The sequence below is a fragment of the Sciurus carolinensis genome, chromosome 9 (genome assembly GCF_902686445.1).
Source record: "Sciurus carolinensis chromosome 9, mSciCar1.2, whole genome shotgun sequence".
Classification (NCBI taxonomy): Eukaryota; Metazoa; Chordata; class Mammalia; order Rodentia; family Sciuridae; genus Sciurus; species Sciurus carolinensis.
Genome location: NC_062221.1, coordinates 19,946,949 through 19,969,750, shown reverse-complemented (window position 1 = coordinate 19,969,750; position 22,802 = coordinate 19,946,949). Strand labels below are relative to the sequence as shown.

General features: G+C 34.1%; 1 protein-coding gene across 3 annotated transcripts in view; it reads right to left on the bottom strand.

Moving 5' to 3' along the window:
* Positions 1–22,802, bottom strand: part of Stag1 (stromal antigen 1) — a 378,160-nt gene that overhangs the window by 7,229 nt on the left and 348,129 nt on the right. For all 3 annotated transcript variants that reach the window (XM_047563511.1, XM_047563510.1, XM_047563509.1), the window contains 5 exons: positions 22,031–22,170; positions 19,556–19,657; positions 16,298–16,446; positions 15,363–15,491; positions 2,892–3,097 (listed from right to left, as the gene is read on the bottom strand). In XM_047563511.1, coding sequence (XP_047419467.1) covers positions 2,892–3,097; positions 15,363–15,491; positions 16,298–16,446; positions 19,556–19,657; positions 22,031–22,170 — 726 coding nt within the window. The remainder of the gene's footprint in view (positions 1–2,891; positions 3,098–15,362; positions 15,492–16,297; positions 16,447–19,555; positions 19,658–22,030; positions 22,171–22,802) is intronic.

The window sequence follows — 22,802 nt, the reverse complement described above, 5'->3', positions numbered from 1 at the left end:
AATAAGGCATTAATCATAATATTTCTACCTAAAAGTCTATATATATATTTTTAATAACTTTATTTATTTTTATGTGGTGCTAAGCATCTAACCCAGGCTAAGCAAGTTCTCTACCACTAAGCTACAACCCAGATTTATATTATTTTAATATGAGAAGATTTTAAAAAATGTATTCTAAAAAGCTGTGCACAGTGGCACATGCCAGTAGTCCCAGCTACTTGGAAAGCTGAGGCAGGAGGATGGCAAGTTTAGGACCAGCCTGGGCAATAACTTGGCTAAAAACTGCCTCAAAATAAAAAAAAATTAAAATAAAAAAGGGCCAGGGATGTAGCTCCGTGGAAGTGTCCCTGGGTTTACGCCCCAGTACTTAAAAAAAAAAAAGTATTCTGAAGAATTATAATCACAAAGTCGCAAAGTATAGTATTAATCACATTGTTTTTCTTCTTCCTATTAAGTCTCAGAGATGTGTATGTGTTAGGTTCCTAATCTGCCACCAAGCATTTCATCTCAGTGTTCCTCAGATATTTGATATTTTCTCAGACATGTGAACATTCTAGATTGGCTTTTCTGTCCTTGAAAAATATCCATTCATTGTCTGGTTAAGGTCATTGTACTGAGCTGAAGCTCACCATTGAATCAATCAACCGAAGTATGTTTAATCATGTTCTATGCATACTACTTTTCATTCAACATATAATTTCAAAACTTTTATTCTCTTTTATTCCACACTATGTTTTATCGTCAAAAGCTTGATATCATTTAGATTTTTAAATTAATAAAATCATCTGCTAACTCTCTACTTCATGTCATCTTTTCCAGAAAATCTTCCCTGATTCATTAAAAATTTGGTCACTCCTTATATATTGCCAGAATCTCCATGTTTAGCTCATCAGGGCACTGATCATGCTGAACTCGAATTGCCTATTTCTCTTTTTATCTCCCCATCTGCACCAAGAGCTCTTTTATTAATTCTTAATCGGCAGCACTTAGCCCAGTTCTTAAGAAGGTGCTTAGTATTTAGTGAATAACTTCAGGAAGACCTCACACTAAAAGGATCCTTTTAATCCTTTAAAGATTCCTCAGTGAATATGCTTCTATAATGCATTCTCATCTTGATCCCAAACAGATGAAACTGCTGCCTAAAGGCTCTAGGCATTCAAACTATTGTAGTCATTTTGTAATTTCAAGTTCACAGAGCAAACTTTTTTTTTTGTTGCAATTTAATGATTACCAAATTAGGTTATTTGGTCCATACCTACTTCCCATAGTCTTAAAGGTAAGACTTAGTTTAGTGAATTTAGTGAATTATTCATGGTTAATTATTCTTTCAGCCTTAGTTTCTTCTGTGTAAAATCTAGACAAGTGTTAAACTCATTGATTTATAAAACATTTATAAACAATTAAATGATATAATTCATGTAAAACACATAGCAAAGATTTGGAGAATGTTTGCTACTAAGAAAAGCTGCGAGTAGGAAAACACCCCATATATCAACATGGGCACCCTGATAAGACTGCTGTAGAGGTATTTTCATAGGGAAATGACTGGAGTCATTCTTTACAGAAAAGTCCAGGATCCTACAATACAAAGACAGGATTTTATATTTTTATTCTTTGGACTAAAAAGACTAAATTCCAAAGCTAAAACTTAAAAAAAATAAATCTTAAACTTTGTTAAGACTTTTTAAAATTTTAATATTAATTCTTTTATTCTCTTTGAAATACAGATGTTACCTAATACACTGATAACAGGCATTATTTATATGATCATGATAACATTCTGATAATACAGCCAACATTTATTGAATGCTACCTATGGGCCAAGCATTATACTCAGTACTATGTAGTACTATGTGTACTACATTTCTTTATTTGGAATAGCTTTTATAAATTCACAGTATCTGACAGGATAGGTATTCTGATCATCTTTCATTTTGATCAATTGCTGAAGTTTAGAGAGGTTAAGTAATATCCTCCAAGTTAACACAGCTGATAAGTGAGAAAGTCAGGTTTGAATTCTGGAACTCTGATTTTAGAGTTTGTGTTCTTCATTAATTGTCAATACATTCTCCCTAAGAATGAAATACACATTAGATTTAAATTCAAATTAATTTGGCTCTAGCCTTTAGAAAAACCTTTGGTAAGTCACTTTTTTAGGTAGCAGAGGTGAGGTATTGGGAGCCAAATAGCAAGCTATAAGAAGGAGAACAGGAGAAAATTTATTAATATATTAATTATTTTTAGAAAAGCATGGAGAAGAGGAAGATCATTTGAGGCAATAAGTATGTTCACTTTGATGCTTCTTTCAGTAAATTTAAGAGAAGTGCTTTAATACAATATTTATTCTTTTTGGATATGTACAGGAATACCTACCTTCATCAGATTTTCATGGTTGTTCCCCACAGTACAAGAGGGTTATAAAACCAGTTTTTACCATCAATGTCTTATGGTACAGAAATAAATTAACCAACCAAATGACAGAACTGGAACACTATTTTGGCATATTAAATTTGTTGCAGGGGTCTACCCTCAAATTACCAGTAGCCTCCATTATTAAAATAAATTTTAATAAAATGGCATTGACATTTTCATTTAAAATTTTAATGTATTATAGGCATAAGGTATAGGTATCAATTTTATAGACTTTCATAAACGTTTCCCCTTTTTCTCTGGGTATCGTCCTGTCTATACTCCATGCTTTTTCAAGTTCCTTTTCTTTGGCCCTTTTCTGCCCCCTTTTGTCTATTCTAACCTTTTTACCTGTATAACTTAGTGGGTATCAAATATACAAGGACCTATGTGTCTAACACTACCTTAGTTCAACAGATTACTTCCTATTTATCTTCCTAAGCCAGGCAAACCATTTATTTCATATGAAAATGCAGACTTACCTTCTACTCGCTTTTTGTGAAGTGGGGGTCGTCCTTTCTTATTCCTTACTGAGGAGGTTTTGCTGCTGCTACTTCCACTGTTCACAGACATCCTATCATCTTCACCTCCAGTGACTAGTGAATTTCTATAGGAGATGAGTGGAAGCCATACATCTTCCCTCCTTTCCATCATCTGCTCAGTAAGAAATTTCTCTAGGTATGAATGACTAGAACATAACAGAAATGTAGCAATGATTTACATGTGAGCAGTTACTGTATCACTTAATTTTTTAATCTGAGGTTCTCTTTTTGAAGGTTCTAAAGAACCCTAAGGACAGACATTAGTAGTGGTTACCTTTGGAAAAAGAGGGACTGAGAATTTAAGGTTTTACTTCACATATTTCTGGAATACTTAGAATTTTTTTTTTTTTTTTTTAGTTGTTGATGGACCTTTATTCTTAATTTATTCACATGTGGTGCTGAGGATGGAACCCAGTGCCTCTCACATGCTAGGCAAGTGCTCTACCACAGAGCTAAAGCCTCAGCCCCTCTGGGATACTTTTGAATCAGAGAAGGGTGTATTTAAATCAGTATTTGTGTGTATGTGTTGTCTCTTCTACATTTCTTCTTTTACTTTTAAACACCAATGGTTAAAAAAAAACAGAAGTTTGCCTCAAAAAGATTACTGTGTTTTCTTTTTAAAGTGTTCAGATCAGGGCAGAATTTCTGGAATGGTGGAGTGAGGAAATTAGGATGTCCTCTCCCTAGGAAAACAACTTTTAACTGGTAAAAATTATAAAAGACAATAAAGTCTTTACAATGGGCTGGGGATATAGCTCGGTTGGCAGAGAGCTTGCCTTGCAAGCACAAGGCCCTGGATTCAATCCTCAGCACCGCAAAAAAAGAAAAAAAAAATCTTTACAAATCATCCTCAGGGCATACAGCAAATGAAGAAAAATTTATTCAAGAAAATCTATTAAGTATTGGTAAGAACAGCAAGAGTCTGTAAGCATTTGAATCAAAACTTGTTTTCTCCTCTTGTTCCTTCTCTGCTACTACAGTTCTATGTTGTGGAAACTACTCCAGGCAGGTGGCTAAGAAGAGCTGGGCTCCCTCTTTCTAGCTTCCAGTCTAGGGCTACCCTGAAAAGAAGGAGCATACTGCTTGCCTTTTGCATCCCCTCTCAGCCCTGTGTAGCAGAAGCTCTATTCTGAGCAAAAGCTGGAATGAATGAGGCTTCTTTTCCCACCTAGTCTCAACTTGTGGGGTAGGAACTCCAAGCACAGGCAGGCTGAGAATACTAGGGATCTGAATATCTCAACTCTTAACTGTAGGGGTAAGCTAAGAACCAATGGTTACTCAGCCTCCCTCTGCTTTAAGAGAAAAGTTTCTGGAAGTAACTATTCTGGGAGAAGCTATTTCTATCCCACCCCATCCTTCTCTCCTCCTTTTAGTGGATTAAGTATTAAAAGTTCTGTCCAGGGGCTGGGCAGACTATAAAGAATCTCTGTAGCTGTCTACCCAGGGATGACATTGTTTAGAATGGAGTGTAGAAAATTCCTTTTCTGGGGCCTTGTTGAAAACAATGGGATCTTGATGAAAGGCAAGTAAGAGGGTGCTAACAGTTCTTTGATATTAGCAGTAACAAATGACAGATAAGAATCCAGAAAACCAAGAAAAGAGAGCCAAGAAGAGCCTTTTTGGGTTGACAGTGATTTCTTGGATGACATTAAGATATGTTAATTAGCTTGATTGTAATAATCATTTCTCAACATATACATATATCAAAACATTATGCTACAGATACATATATTCTAATTTTTTTAAGAAAAGGAGCAGCTTCAATCCTCCACCTCACCCACCAAACAAAATGATTCTTCATTTCAAGAGTTCTAATGGATTCATTCGAGTACAGCCTACCATGTCCTCCACTGTGCTTACAGTGTTCTGGTTTCCTTCCCCTTCTCTCATCTCAGAATGGGAAAATGCTTCGTCACCAATTCTTGGTGCATATTAATAGGCTGCTGGAATAATTAGGCATTTCATACATTTATTCTTTTTTTAATTTCTTTTTAGTTGTCAATGGATCTTTTATGTTATTTATTTACATATGGTGCTGAGTATTGAATTCAGGGCCTTGCACATGCCAGGCAAGCACTCTACCACTGAGCCACAACTGCAGCCCGCACATTTATTCTTACATGAAAGAAGGATAACTTTTTGTTATTGTTCTGCTTATATAACTGCTGTGCTTAAAGAAAGAACCTATTGTTTAGAGACTTCAAATTTTGTGAGTTTATTCATTAAACAGATTTGGAAAAGGTTTAAAAAATAAAAATAAAAATCCTGGGAATTGGCAAAGTTATGCACATATGCTAAGCTGCACCCACATGAGGGCAAATAGGGTAGAGAATGGGACAGACTTGAAAGCATTCTCCAAGCCACTATACAGATCTATCAATATTCAGTTATTACAGCAAAAGGGGCTTAAAAACAGCCTCTGAAACAATGATGAACAATGAGCTATTCTGACTTGGGGCAACTCCTAGGAAGGCAGGCTTAAAAATAAAAATCAAGTGCTTCCCTGGTCCTCTGAAAACTGTACACACTTTGGCTGCCCCTCTCAGGAACTATCAGAGAGGGATCTTCAAAGTTGCTAGTCCCTGGCTTAAAACACGGGGTAAAAATGTAAACCTGAATTATGACAGTAGCCTTCAAGACACACACACAGCTGCCCATAAAGGGTAAAAATCTAACTAGCTCAGGGAGCTAAAATACAACCCAACCCAGGGATGACTCTTGGGCAGCTAAGTCAAATGTTAAAAACAAAGGAAAAGGGACATCAGAGGCTGCACATGGCAGAGGAAACAGATACCACAGAATTTGTTCATCCAAGTAACTAAACAAATGACCAAGCAAAAACCAATAAACCTCTAGGAAGGTAGGAAATCAGTGTCAGAAGTAAATAATTACTTCATAATATATTTCCAATATATTTTCTAAAATGTCCAGTTTTCAAGAAAAAAATTATGATATGCTTTAATAACAGGAAAATGTGATGTATACAGAGGGGGAAAAAGCAAGCAATAGGTACATGGCCCACAATGATTTCAAAGTAATTATTGCAAATACATTCAAAGAGCTAAAAAAAAAAAAAAAAAAAAAAAAAAATTAAAAGTGTGATGCTCAAATAGAGAATATGTATAGAAAGAAAAGATAATGAAAGAAACAACTAGAAATTCCTTTTCTTTTTAGTGCAGGGGATAGAACCAAGGGAATTGTGCATGCTAAGTATGAACTCTTTTTGAGCCACACCCCCAGCTGCCCCGTGAAAATTCTGAAGTTGAGAAGTATAACAACGGAAATTCAAAAAACACTACAGGGGCTCAACAGTAGATATGAACAGGCAAAAAAAAAAAAAAAAAAACCCAAACCAAACCAAACCAAACCAGAACAACTGGATCAAGAGATTAAGCACTCCAAGGGAGAAAGAGAAAAAAGAATAAAGAAAAATGAACTAGAGCCTGAAATGTGTGATACCATGAAGTGCACTGCCAATGTAATAAAAACAAGAGAAAGAAACTGAAAAACAGTAGAGAAATAATGGCTAAACATTTTCTAAGTTTAAGGGAAAAACATTAATTAAAAATCTACAAAGCTCAATGGGCTAAAACAGAATCAATGCCAAGAAATCCAAAAAAGAATCATTATAAGAAAAATAGGCTTTTTGAAAGTAAAAAATTAAGAGAAAATCTTGAAAGCAATAAGAGAAAAGTAATTTTTATTACTTAAGAATAAAATCCAAGCTAAAGCAATCCTTAGCAGGAAGAATGAAATGGGGTATCGCAATACCAGATCTTCAACTCTACTACAAAGCAATAGTAACAAAAATGGCATGGTACTGGCACCAAAATAGACAGGAAGATCAATGGTACAGAAGAGCGGACATGGACACAAACCCAAATAAATACAATTTTCTCATACTAGACAAAGGTGCCAAAAATATGCAATGGAGAAAAGACAGCCTCTACAACAAATGGTGCTGGGAAAACTGGAAATCCATATGCAACAGGATGAAACTAAACCCCTATCTCTCACCCTGCACAAAACTCAACTCACAATGGATCAAGGACCTTGAAATCAGACCAGAGACCCTGCATCTTATAGAAGAAAAAGTAGGTCCAAATCTTCACCTTGTTGGCTTAGGATCAGACTTCCTTAACAGGACTCCCATAGCACAAGAGATAAAAGCAAGAATCAATAACTGGGATAGATTCAAACTAAGTAGTTTTCTCTTAGCAAAGGAAACTATCAGCAATGCGAAGAGAGAGCCTATAGTGTGGGAGAATATCTTTGCCACTCATCTTCAGATAGAGCACTAATTTCCAGAATATATAAAGAACTCAAAAAACTCTACACCAAGAATACAAATAACCCAATCAACAAATGGGCTAAGGATATGAACAGACGCTTCACAGAAGATCTACAAGCAATCAACAAACATATGAAAAAATGTTCACCATCTTTAGTAATAAGAGAAATGCAAATCAAAACTACACTAAGATTCCATCTCACCCAATTAGAATGGCGATTATCAAGAATACAAGCAACAATAGGTGTTGGCGAGGATGTGGGGAAAAAGGTACACTCATACATTGCTGGTGGGGCTGCAAATTAGTGCAGCCACTCTGGAAAGCAGTATGGAGATTCCTTAGAAAACTTGGAATGGACCCACCATTTGACCTGGCTATCCCACTCCTCAGCCTATACCCAAAGGACGTAAAATCAGCATACTACAGAGATACAGCCACATCAATGTTCATAGCTGCTCAGTTCACAATAGCCAGATTGTGGAACTAAGCTAGATGTCCTTCAATTGATGAATGGATGAAGAAACTGTGGTATATATATATACAATGGAATATTACTCAGCTATAAAGAATAATAAAATTATGGCATTTGCAGGCAAATGGATGAAATTGGAGAATATCTTGCTAAGTGAGATAAGCCAATCTCAAAAAACTAAAGGACGAATGATCTCACTGATAAGTGGATGATGACACATAATGGGGGCTGGGAGGGGGGCAAGAATGGAGGAAGGAGGGACTGCATAGAGGGAAAAGAGGGGTGGGAGGGGTGGGGGGAAGGAAAAAATAACAGAATGAATCAAACATCATTACCCTATGTAAATGTATGATTATGCAAATGGTATGCTGTTATTCCATGTACAAACAGAAACAACGTGTATCCCATTTGTTTACAATAAAAATACATTAAAATAAAAAAAAAATAAAATAAAATCCAATAAAACTGAGATGGTCTCTCATTAGGCACAATGGGAGGCCAGAAGGCAGTGGGTTGACATACTCAAATTGCTGAAGGTAAAAAACTATCAAACTAGGTTTTTTTTTTTTTTTTAAGTGCTAGGGATGGAATCCAGGGCTGTGCATGCTAGGCAGTGCTCTATCCCTGAGCTACATCCCCAGCCCTCAAGGATCTTATGTCAAGTCAAATTTAAAACAAAGACAGTCCCAAATGAACAAAAGTGGAGAGATTTTTTGCTAGCAGACTTGCCTTAGAAGAAATATTAAAAGAAGTTTTTCAGGCTGAAAGCAACAGAGGATAATTTGAAAATACATAAAAAACAAAGAAAACCAGTAAAGATACTTATGTAGGTAAAAGATTTTATGATAAAAGACAACATAATGCATGTTTACTTCCTATTCTTTACTGATTATAAAGCAACTGTGTCTGTGTGTGTGTATGTATGTGTGTACATATATATATATAATTACTGTTTCATTGAGGCCAATAACATTGAAATGTAATATATTTGATAAGCACAAAAGAGGTAGGTAGGAGAAAAGATGCATGACAGTAGGGAATGAAAGTAGATGATCATTAAAATCCACAGGAAGAAATTAAAAGACTCAAAAATAGTAAACAGGTTAATGTAACAACCTCTATAAATAATTTTTACTTTCTTTTCTCATATTCTTAAAAAAGATTATATCAACTAATAATTATAACATTAGCACAAAAAAAGAAGAAAATATTCCTTCAGAATTAAGTTACAATAAATCTGAAGTAATTTTTTTTTTTTTTTTTGGTACTGGGGATTGAACTCAAGGGTACTCGACCACTGAGCCACATCCCCAGCCCTATTTTGTATTTTATTTAGAGACAGGGTTTCACTGAGTTGCTTAGCACCTTGCTTTTGCTGAGGCAGGCTTTGAACTCCTGATCCTCCTGCCTCAGCCTCTCAAGTTACTCAGATTATAGGTGTGCACCACCATGCCCATCCTGAAGTAAATTTTGAAAAGATGTATACTGTAAGGACTCATAAAACCACTAATAAACCTAAAAACACAAAGATCATTAAAAGAATTAAAAATATACAACATCCCTAATATAAAAAGGCAGTAAAGGAGAAAGAACAAAAATCCCACAAGATATATAGAAAACAAAAAGTGCAATAGCAGATTATCAGATGGATTTTTTTAAAAAAGGTATGACACAACCTTATGCTGTCTGTATGAAACACACTTTAGATTTAAGGACAAAAAGGCAGAAAGTAAAATGATGGGAAAAAAAAGACATATCATGCAAATGGCAACCAAAATAGAGCTGGAGGGGTTATACTAATATCAGATGAAACCGAGGTCAAGATAAAAATTAGTAGACGTAGTATATGACACTTTAAAATGATATGATCAATTGATCAGGAAGGCATAACAATTAAAAATGTATATACACTTAACAGAACCCCAAAATACAGGAAGGAAAAACTGACTGAACTGAAGAGACAGGCAGTCAATTCAATAATAACAGACTTCAATATCCCACTTTTCAATTGGGTACAGTGATGCATGCCTGCAATTCCAGGAATTCTGGAGGCTAAGATAGGAGGATCACAAGTTTGAGATCAATCTCAGCAAATTAGTGAGACCCTATGGAACTTAGCAAGACCCTGTATCAAAAAGGACTTAGGTGGCTCAGTGGTCAAGCACCTCTGGGTTCAATCCCAAGTACCAGTGAACACACAACATCAACAACTACAAAAAAACAGAACTAGACAAATGATCAACAAGGAAACTGAAGACTTAAAACACCACAATCAAAACTATAAACCAACTAGACTAAACAGACATCTATAGAACGAAACTCTACCGAAAAATAGAAAAATATGTTCTTCTCAAGTAATATGGAACATTTTCCAGGTTAGACCATATGTTCCATAAAATTAAGCTTCAATAAATTCAAAAGAATTAAAATCATACAATATGATCTCTGACAAAAGAATAAAATTAGAAATCAATAACAAAAGGAAAATTCAGAAATTCACAAATTTCCGAGGCCCTAAGCATCTTAGACCCTGCACACACACCCCACTACTACCACCACCACCAAAGAGTGGGGCTGGGGATAATGTAACTCAGTGATAAAACTGCACCCCTGGACTCACTCCCCAGTAAAAAAAAAAAAAAAAAAAAAAGTTAAACATTCGAAAATGAAATACTCCTGAGTAACCAAAAGGTTAAACAGAAATAATGAGTGAAATAAAAAGATAAGTTTGAGATGACAGAAATCCAACAGACTATGCTATGTAGCTCCCTGCGGCTTTGAGATGCAGGATATGACACAGTATTGTGGCACTGGAAGTCTTGCATGTATCACAGGAGTCTGGGGCTGGTCTCTCTATGGTAATTCTGCCCAGACAGGGAAGAATCTTGGAATTCCTGACCAGACTGCTGATGGTGGATGAGGAATTTGAGTGTGCTCCGGTCCCAGGGGGAGGGATGCAGGGATGGAATACCACTTTTAGGAACTTCCCCAGTTTCACTAAAGAATACATCAACTACAGATTTAGTATATATGGTCTTTCAGTGCTAAAACAGCAAAAATACACTAAGAGCAGACTCCCATCAAACCTGAACATAGGGTGCTTGCTAAAATAGCAAAAATGACTAAAGACTTAGAAAACATAAGCTGCCAGTTGAGACCTTCTGGACAAAAACAAAGCAAGATTACAGACTGGAATGAATATCTGCTCTTTTAAAGTGTAGATGACATTGTACACCAATAAGCATCAAGAACTTTCTTGAAACTATCATCAATACTTAATGGTCACAATAAAGCACCAGGAACTGACCATATAGTTACCTTAGATGGAGAATTTAAAACAGCTGTTTTAAGGAAACTGTGTTTTGAGAACACAGAGAAATAATTCAGTGTTCTGAGAAACAGATGAAAGCAATTAAAATAAAATAGAAACCCTTGACTGAAAAATACACTAAATAAAATTAAAAACATGATATAAGTCTTCAACAGCAGTATAGATCAAACAGAAGAAAGAAGAGCTTGAAGATGGGGTTATTTAAAAATACACAGTTGGAGGAGAAAAGAAGAAAAAATGAGGAATGAAGGAAGCATATAGTTTTGGGACAGTATTAGAAAATATTTGAGATGCTGGGATTCAAGAAGCACTTGAAATGTCAAAGGGATAGAAAACTTACTTCTAGAAATAATAACAGAAAACTTCCCAAACCTAGAAAAGAGCACAAATATACAAATACAGGAAGGTCAGAGGCTCCCAGTTATATTGAACCCAACCAAGTCTACCCCAAGTTCTCAAAGGTGAAAGATAAGGAGAAGATTCTCAAAGCAGCAAGAGGAGAAACAAAAGATAAAATTTAGGATGTCCCGATTCTCCTGATGGCTGACTTCTCAGAAAGAACTTTATAGGCCAGGAGAGAAGAGCATGTTATTTTTACAGTACTAAAGGTAAAAAACTGCCAACTGTACCCAACAAAAGTATCCCTTAGGAACATAAAAGAGATAAAGAAATTCCTGGACAAACAAAAGTTGGGAAATTAAATCTCCCCCAGAAATAGTAAAGGGAGTTACTCAAACTGAAAGAAAAGAAACATTAATAAGAAAATCCTGGAAGGTATAAAACTCACAGGTAAAAGTAACTATACAAAATTAGAATGCTGTAATGTAAGCATCATATATAAACCATTCGTATCTTTAGTATAAAGACTAAAAGACAAATCAATTAAAAATATTAACCTTATCACTGTGTCAAGAGAGGCACTATAATACAGAAAGATGAAAAATAGGATATCAGACTTTTGAAATGTGGGAAAAATGAAATACAAGGGTAGCGTTTTAAATAATAATATTCTATCACTTTTTCTTTTTTGCAGAGTTGGAGATCTAATGAGGGCCTTGCACATGCTAGGAAAGCACTGAATCCCTGGAGCTACCATCCCCAGTCCTGTTTCTTTTTTTTAGGGGGGCGGGTACTGGGAATTGAACCCAAGGGGTGCTTTACCACTGTGCTACATCCCCAGTCCTTTTGAGACAGGGTCTCACTAAGTTGCCCAGGCTGGCCTTGAACTTGTGATCCTCCTGTCTCAACCTCCCGAGTCCCTGAGAGTACAGGCATGCAGCCCTGCACTTGGTTCCATTTCTTTTCTTATCTTTATGATCATATTATATTCCTACCAGTTCAAATAGGTTGTTATAGTCAATACATGCTTTTTGTAAGCCTTATTGTAACCATAAAGCAAAAATCTATAGTAGACAAACAAAAGATCATGAGCAAGAAATCAAAACACACTATTATAGTAAATCATTTAACCATGAAGACATTGAGAGAGAAAGAAAGGAACTATAATAAAACTAGAAAACAAGTTACACAATAGCCAGAATAAGGCTTAACCTATCAATAACTACTTTGAATATAAATGGTCTGAATTTTCTAACTGACACAGAATGACTGAATGGATGAAAAAACAAAATGCAACTACATGTTGCTAATAAGAAACTCACTTCACTATGGATGTGTACAGACTGAAAACTAAGAAATGGAATATTTTCCATGAAATCTTTCTTAAAAGAAATCAGGAGTAGCCAGGCAGGGTAGCACATGTCTGTAATCCTGGCAGCTCGGGAGGCTGAGGCAGGAGGATTGTGAGTTCAAATCCAGCCCCAGCAAAAGCGAGGTGCTAAGCAACTTAGTGAAACCCTGTCTTTAAATACAATACAAAACAGGGCTGGGGATGTGGCTTGGTGGTCCAGTGCCCCTGAGTTCAATCCCCAGTACCTGCCCCCTCCTGCAAAAAAAAAAAAAAAAAAAGCAGGAGTAGCCATAATTCGATAAGAGGCTTTTAAATCAGAAGCAGTAAAAAGACATAAGAAAGGTCATTATATGATAAATGGGTCAATTCTACAAGAGGAAATAATTCTAAATATATACATGATATCATAGCACACAAATATATATAGAGAGCAAATATTAATAGTCCCAAGGGAGAGTTAGATTCTAATATAATCATAGCAGAGGAATTTTGTACTCCTACTGTAGGATGGACAGATCATCCAAACAGAAATCAATAAAGAAACAGCAGAGTTAAAATTATACCTAAATATAACATATATCTAACATTCCATCTTACAACTGCAGAATGTACATTCTTCTCAATTGAACATGGAACATTCTCCAGGATGAACAAGACTCAACATATTTAAAAAACTTTTGAAATCATATTGAGTATCTTTTATGACCACAAAATAACAACATTAGAAATCAGGCTGGGGAGATAGCTCAGCTGGTATTGTGCTTGCCTTGTAAGCACAGGCCCTGGGTTCAATCTCCAGCACCACAAAAAAAAAAAAAAAAAAAAAAAAAAAAAAAAGGAAATCAGTAAGAAAAACTTTATAGTACAAATGCATGGAAATTAAACAAGTTACTCTTGAATAATCAATGGATTAGAGAAGAAATCAAAAGAATAGTCTTGAAACAAATGGAAATGGGAATAGAACATACCAAAAACTTTGGGTTACAACAAGAGCAGTACTAAAAGGGAAGTTTATGGCAATCAATCTGTACATCACAAAAGCAAAAAGATCTCAAATGATCTAATGCTGAATCTTAGAGAGCTAGAAAAATAAGAACCAAACCCAAATAGAAGGAAAGAAATAAAGATCAGAAGTAAATATAGACAGATCAAAAGAAAAAAAAAAAAAAAAAAAAAAAAACAAAAAACTGGTTCTTCAAAAGATAAAACAAAACTGACAAACCTTTAGATTAAGAAAAAGAGAAGATTCAAATAAATTAGAGATGAAAAGGGAGACATTTATAGCTGACACTACAGAAATGCAAAATATTATTAAAGATTATTATGAACAACTATATACACACATATTTGATGCCCTGAAGATATGGACAAATTCCTGGGCACATACACTTTACTAAGATTGAATAATGAAGAAAGAAAAATCTGAACAGACTGATAATGAATACCAATTCAGTAATAAAAAGTCTCCCATTAAAAAAAGCCCAGGGATAGATGGCTATACTGTTGAGTTACAGCAAAAATTTAAAAAACAAATACCAGTCCTTCTTAAATTATTATAAAATACTATAATAAAATATATTATAATATATAAAATATTATAAGGGAATTCTTCCAAACACACTGTATAAGATCAGCATCATCCTGATACCAAAACCAGACAAGGACCATACCCTTGATGAAAAAAAATGTGAAAATCCTCAACAAAATACTAGCAAACCAAATCCAACAGCACATTAAAAAGCATAACCAGTCATGATAAATCCAACTACTACTAGGCTCTAATAAAAAAAAATGTATAATCACAATGATCAAGAAGATTCATCCCAGGATACAAGGATGGTTCAACATATGCAAATCAATAAATGTAATACAAACATCAACAGAGAAGGACAAAAACCATATAATCAAGGCATTTGATCAAATTCAACATCCCTTTATGATAAAAATTCTAAATAACTTAGGCACAGGAGGAATGTAATAAAGACCATATACGACAAATCTACAGCTAATAATTTGAATGTTCTCTCTGATATGTGGATGCTGACTCACAATGTGGGTAGGGGGAAGGAGAGGGGACAGAAAGTGAGGATGGGAATGGTAAAGATCATAGAATGAATTGCACATAACTTTTCTATGATCATATAAGAACACATGACCAGTATAACTCCACATCATGTACAACCACAAAAATGGGAAGTTATACTCTCATGTATGTTTGATATGTCAAAATACATTTTATTGTCATATATAAAAATAATAAAAAAATTTCTTTTGAAAGCTACATGTATTTCTTTAGGTTGCTTTTAATCACAAAATTATTTAAAAAACCCAGAAGACTAAAATGATATTAATGTTAAAGAAAAAGTTACACAATGTCTCAATGCTCATACATCTTTGAATTTCAGAATTCAATACCTGTTTAATTTCATCTTATACATTCTAAGATACTAAAAGTGAGCCTATATGAAAGCTTGAAAGAAAACAAAGTTCCTTAAATTTCCTTAAAACTATCAGAACCTACTCAGTAGTATTTTGTCTGTATGATTAAACATTTTTCAAGAAATAAACCATTCAAAATTTCAATGCGGTCATCATAAAAACACTTCCTTTGGAATGTGCAACTTACACAGTCTTTTTGTCCTGTCGAAGAAGTTTAGAAGAAAATTCACTTAGTACTTCAAGAAAAGCCAGATTAGGAGGTGGATATTCTTGTCCTTTCTGATTCTGGTATTTAAAGGCAAACTCTATGCCATCCCTGAAGTTAAAAACAAAACAAAACGAAACAAATATACCCCCACACACATAGCATCTTAGCATCTTATTTTTCCTAGATAGTTCATGTAGTTCTCTCAGTGGGCTAAAATTACAAAACCATTTGGGGAAGGTAGTGAAATCATCACTGAGGCAGTAAAATCTGATAAATTCAAAACAATGTGAATTTTTATGATCTATCTGTATACATTTATTATTTAGAGTACAAATGTGTAAGTTCTAAAAATATATATATAAAGCTAAATTTCTACATGTATTTCTTAGGGGTTATACAACATCATTGGAAAGATAAGTGAACTGCCAGAGATCTGCTTCTTGGAGCTAGTCATGGTATCAAGCAGCTGTATGAATTTAGTTGAGGTTTTCTGTTACTCAGTTTTCACAGTTATAAAATGAGATTGACCAAATCAGTACTGCACAGTCTCTTTTAAATCTATGTTTTGCACATTTTCTCACTGATAGATCAGACAAGAAAGTTAATAAACTTTCCATTTTATATTTTGTAAGACAAAGAAAATTCATAGTTCAAATCATTTTTCTTCTTTTTTAAGGTGGAGATTGAACCTAGTGCTTTGCATGTGTTCTACCACTGAGCTATATTCCCTGATAATTTTTTTTTCTAAATAAAACAATGCCCTCCTACTTGAGAATCTCTAGATTAATAGCTAAAATTCTTATAATTAGAAAATTCTGTGATTTATTGCTTTAAAAATGGGTCAAACAACAGTTATTTCAGTTAAATTCCAATAAACCAGATTCTATATAACATTGTTTGCTTATGTCACTCACTTGTGAAGTGTGGCAACTGCTTCTCGTGTCTTGATCTGGTCCAGTCCAAATGTAAGGGCAAAGCGACGTGCCAATTCTTTAATGCCACTGACATGGGCAGAAGTCCTATCTAGGTTGGGACCTTGTTCTTGAACAAGTTCATTAAACAACTGGTAGAAAGAAATTAAAAAAAAAAAGGAAAAACCTTACAGCTAAAAAAATTTAAGATTTTATTTATTTTTAAGAGTAGGTAGTATAGTTTAAAAATATGTAAAAGGCATAAGATGAAATAAATGTTTCTTTCCTTGCACTCTGTTCCCTTATTTGGTCATTTTGTATTAGTAATTTCTTGTTCACTTTCCTGATACTAGTATGATTAAGTGCAGAGAGAAATTTGTCTCTTTTTAATGCTAAATTTAAAAAAAATATATTTTGGAAAGAGAAAAGGTAAAATATTTACAGAAATATAGGACATATTTACAAATACCAATAGTCTTTTCACAGATATATGAAATATAGGATTCAGAACTTTATTTTTTCACTTATTACACTATAGAAAAGAACATTATATATAAAAGAACACTATGTAAATATCCACATATATTTGAATACACGGGGCTATGATTTCTCACTTGGTCACAAAATACACTTTAAAGTTCTTAAACTGAGTGGAGTGGTTTTATAAGTTACATATATATTACAAAATAACAATAAATACCCCAGAGTACTAATATAAAAAAAATTCTCATTCCACCATCAACTCTAGAAAGTTAATTTTATCTGTACAAATCTATCTTCTTTCCTGAAATTGGTGTGAACTGACAACCTTTAAACAAAAGCTATTCCCTCCTTATGCACTGAATACAGAGGAAGAATAAAGTCTTCACCTACTCAAGGGTTTGCTCCTATGCATACTGCACTCTCTTGCATCATTAACTATTCCTTTTCTGCTAGATGCATGCATCTTTAAAAATACGACTAACTTCTTGACTCCATTTCCTTTGCCAGCAACCAGTCCTTTTCTGATTCATTTTGTGGCACAGGTCCCAAAAAGTATTGTTTACGTTTGTTTTCTTTACTACTTAACATGGTCTTTATATTTGTCTCCTTCACTTTGTTTCTCCCACTTTCAGCCTCTGGTAACCATCACTTTACTCTTTCTTTCACTTAACACTCACTGAAATAACTCCTGTGTTCTACCATGTTGTTCTCTGTTTAAAGTGGTCTTCAGCAATGGATTGGCCAGAACCACTTGTTATGCCATTACTAGAAGGAATGGTTCTTGCAAAAATTTTCAAATAATACACAAATAATTATTTATAAATTCTTTTCCTTTAATTATTTACTTTTGTTTACATGTGTTGCTGAGAATCAAAACCAGTGCGCATCACACATGCTAGGCAAGCGCTCTACCACTGAGCTACAACCCCAGCCCTGTTTATAAATTCTTAAGCTTTAAAATTCCTTTTACTGATAGCTGTATTTAAAAGCCTTAAACTTTAAAAAATTTAAAGTGAATTCAAAGAATACATTTTATTTTAAAGAAATTCAAGGAATAACAAAGCAAAAGTCCTCCTTTCTCTTGCCCGCACACACTATTTTTTTTTTTTTTGCAAATTATATATATATATATATACATATATATATATATATAAAATTGTTGTTGGTGGGCCTTCATTTTATTCATTTATTTATATGCAGTGCTGAGGACTGAACCCAGTGCTTCACACATGGGCCCTATTTTGTATTTTATTTAGAGACTGAGTTGCTTAGTGCCTTGCTTTTGCTGAGGCTGGTTTTGAACTTGAGATCCTCCTGCCTCAGTCTCCTGAGCTGCTGGGATTATATGTGTGCACCACTGGGCCTGGCCCAAATAACAAAGGTAATAGTGTTAAAAATCTGAATATTTCCTACATCAGCTTAGACACAGTACAAGTACATATAAAATTTTTATTTTTAAATAAATGGCACCACACTCCTTATTTTGTCCTGCAGTTTTATATTTTTCACTCAATATTTTGCCGTAAAAATTTCAAACAGCCAGGGATAATGGTGTGCACCTGTCAGAGTCCTAGCTATTTTGGAAGTTGAGGCCAAAGGACTGCTTGATTCCAGAAATTGGTCAACCTAGGTAACACAGTGAGACCCTGTCTTAAATTTCTTTTAAGAAAAGTAATATCTTGGGCTCAGTTGTAGAATGCTCATCAGGCATGGGTGAAAACACTGGATTTGATCCTCAGCACCACATAAAAATAAAATAAAGGTATGTGTCCACCCACAAGTAAAAAATATATAGTTAAAAAAAGTAATTTCTTTAGTCTAAAGGGAACCTTTGCTTTTACATCCTTTATCAGTCATTTCAATTTATGCTAATCTGTTCAGTGGTGGTAAATATCACCTTGTTTTAATTTGTATTTCATTAATTACTAAAGAAATTATGCCTCTTTTCATGTTTATTGGTTTTCTTCTCCGAAAAGTACTTTTTTCAAACCTCTTGCTCACTTTGTCTTTTTTACTGATTTGTAATGTATGATTAAAAATATTTTCCCCCGGTCATTTATTTTTTAAACTTTAAGTGTTGATTGATGTATAAACCTATTTAAGTTAATATGGATCATTTTTTTATATTTCTTTAGAAAAATATATTTTAAAATTCCTTTATTTTCTTAAAAATGATTAATTTCTACCCTTTATATGTAATCCACCTAGTAGGTATTTGGGTACACATTAGGTGAGCCCATAAATAGTTATTTTTCCAAATACATTGTCAACTAACTCATCACTGTGAACTGAAGAGTAATCCTTTTCCTACTGATGAGAAAAAATTAGAACTTTATCACAAACTACACATATATGTAGAAATGTATATGCACATACTTCTGAACTCTCTAAAATCTCTATTTTAGTTTACTAGGCATTTATGTATTTAGAATTTTATTTATGCAATATATTTTCTTATTTGGATATTACTGGTATCCCTTTATCATTAAATACCTTTTACATTTACTTCTTATTTTATAAATTATTGCTTTTTGAAATTTCCAATTTGATACTTCATTTGGCCTAAGAGTAGATAACCTCAGGATTTCATCTTTTTGAAATGTGAACTGAAGGATTATCTTCCAAAAGAGGACATGGAACCCATGTCTGACTAGAAAGTAACCACAGTAAAACATTAATGAGTTAGTTTAAAATGAGGTAAGATACCTCATTTTAACACATACCAAGCACACAGAAGTTGCATCTATTCTTTGTCTCCTTCCCCTCCAAATTACTTACCTGTTGCAAACTGAGAATGAGGGTCTTGGCACACTGAATTTTATCAATCTGCCTGGTTTTACTCAATGTTTCCTTAATAATATCACCATAGTCATTGTAATACTATGAGGGAAAAAAAAAGAAAACAGCTTTAAAATTTTTGAAATTTCATGAGATAAAGAATGGGCTGGTGAAAGAAAGGAAAGGTGCCAACAAAAAGGATTTAATTTCTTCATCTTAAACATAATGAGAGTTAAATGATACTTTCTAAGTTAAAGCAATGCACATTTGATACTTAAATTATGAGGTAATAATAATAAAAACTAAAAAAGCTGGAAATTCCAGGAGGAGAGGAAGTGATATAGGTGAGAAAAATCTCTCATTCTTCAGAGGAGGACTGAACAAACACCATGTAAAAGGTGGGTAGAAACTGAAGAACAAAACAGTTAAAATTGCTTATTTCTGGAGACTGAGGCTGAATGGGGAGGATCGATTGTAGTAACAGATAATGTTTCATTTATTATTTTAGGACACCAGAGTGGTTTAGCACAGAGTAAGTTCAGTTTTGAACTGATCATGTACAGAAAAGTCACAGAGCCATGTATCAGAGTAGTAAAACTATCAGAATACTCCCATAAAGGTCAGAGCCTACAATGAACTGAGGTATGAAAAAAATGCTAAGGATGATAAAAATTTTGAATAAAGTTTATTTTTTTGGAACTGATGCAGTACTGTTAAGAAATGACAAGGCAAAACTAAAACCAAAACTCAACATATTAAATGATTCTCTAATTTTCTGATGAAAAAAACTAAAAATGGTAGAATAGCTTGTAAAATGATATTGAACACCAGGTTTAGTGAAGAACCAATGAAAGCATGGAGTCATTACAAATAAATCAGTTTTCTAGATCAGATAAATCATGTCCTAAGAAAATTTATAGAGATTATGGAAACACTGAGTTATTTAAGGAGTGGATAAAAAATAGGAAAAGTGCTGAAGAATAGATTTTTCAGAAGAATAGGTCATATGAAAAATTCTACGACCCTTTTCCTTAAAATACTTGACATTACCTTAATGACATTCTCATTCAGGTTGAGTAGGAACCTAGGAATATTAACTTGGAATAATGCTACAGATGAGTGATGTATAATAGGATAAGGAAAAACTACTCTGAATAATCAGTTTGACAAGTTCTTTCATGATTTCTTTGTAGATCACATAGGAAAAAAATGGGCAGAGACAGATATGTATATTTATGCTGTTATCTTGGCATGGGCTTTTCATCCATTGCAAGCTTAATAGTAAGCGCAAATTCTTCCATCCAAACCCTGTGTATACATTAGTTTCAAGAGAAGATTTCTCTGGTTCCTCTCACTTAAATCTCTCTTTATATTTGGTGTTGCTTTGTAATTTGTACCTGTATCACTACAATAATCATGCTGAGTTTTTGTGGTTCAGTGGAAAGAGCTACATATTCACACTAGACCAAACTAAAATCAAATGTCAGTGTTTACTACTCTGATAATTGTGTGGCCTAGGAAAAGTTAACCTCTTAAGAGTCTTAGGTTCCCTAAATGCAGATACAATGTCCTGACGGGCTATTACAATGATCAAAGATAACGTGAAAGCCTGTGTCTCAAATTTCAATGGCACAGAATGAATGTGTAGTCATTCATTATTAAATGCTACATATGTTTATATTTTAATTTCTCTATTAATCTGTAAATTCCTTAGTGCAGAAACCATGTCTTATTTAAACCACTGGTTATTAGCACACCACTCATCACACTGCAATTGTTTAGAAATTAGGATGCATTAACAACTACAGGTGGTTTCCCTTATCCAAAATGCTTGAAACTCGAAGTATTTGAGGGCTTTTTAGATTTTGGAACATTTGCATAGACTTGACTGGTAGAGTATGCCTAAATCTGAAAACCTGAAATCTTAAATGCTCAAAAATCTGAATCTTTTTGACTACGGCACTCCAAAAACTTCAGATTTTGGTTAGGACCACAGACGCTCAACTTAAGTATCACAATTGGAATTGGACTATACCCAAATATAGATAAAGATACAAATGGATCAAATGGCACACAATATTCTGCACAATGGCAAAAAAGAACATCCTCTTTGACCTGGGAACAAAGCAAATACACAAAAACTAACAAGTGTTCCCTTTTATCTAAGCCTGTTAGACCATATCATGAAGAATTTTGAGCACTGTTTTTTCAGAGCACTGGGAACAAAATGAAATTTATGGAAAAGAGAGCAGCTAGAAAGTGAGTGTTTTTCATGTAAATGCTAGGAACCCCTACTCCAGGGAGTGCAGATTGATACAATGGTGCAGAATGATACAGAGTTAATATAAAAGAGAGAAAATTATCCACAACACATAGGTCAAGGCTGTCAATTTCAGCTTCTCTCATCATTCATTCATTGTAATTGCAAATTTCTCTGGTATTCAGAAGGAGAAAAGTAAGAATATAAAACTGTACCTTCATGTAGTGTTTAAAGATGTCTGCAGCTGCATGCATGTCAACAATATCATAAATGATAAGTTTGCTGAAGGCAGCAAGTAGATTCCTTCTTTTATGTAAGGCCTCAATTTTATTAGCCTCATCTTCTTCATCACCCTCTAACCACAGAAAATAAATTGGTTATGAATTTGGTTCTTGATCCAATAAAACAATGTAGAAAACCTGTATATTTGAAAACTACCTTAACATTATAACATCACAAATAGGTGCAATTCAGTTTTAGATAGAACAAAAATAGTTATAATGATTAATTATTTTAGAGAGCTATTTAGTCACATGTTTATCAAATACTGGTAGGCATTAAGAGTCCTATCTTCTAGATTATCACAGCAATGATTAAGGTAAGCAAATCATACTTTCAAACTTTAGTCATAATAATATTGTCAACTTGTTTTACCTTACAGTTTCTAATCTCAATATTTCTTTTTTTGTGTGTGTGGGGGGTTGGTACTGGGAATTGAACTCAGTGACACTTTGGCCACTGAGTCACATCCCCAGCCCTAATTTGTATTTTACTTAGAGATAGGGTCTCACTGAGTTACTTAGTGCCTCTTAGTGCCATCAGTTGCTGAGGCTGGCTTTGAACTCTCAATCCTCCTGCCTCAGCTTCTCGAGCATCTGGGATTACAGGTGTGTGCCACTGTGCCTGCCTAATCTCAATATTTCTTATGCTAATACATTCCCGCAGAAAAGAATTTCTGGAAATTTCTGAGACAGGTAGAAACGTTTT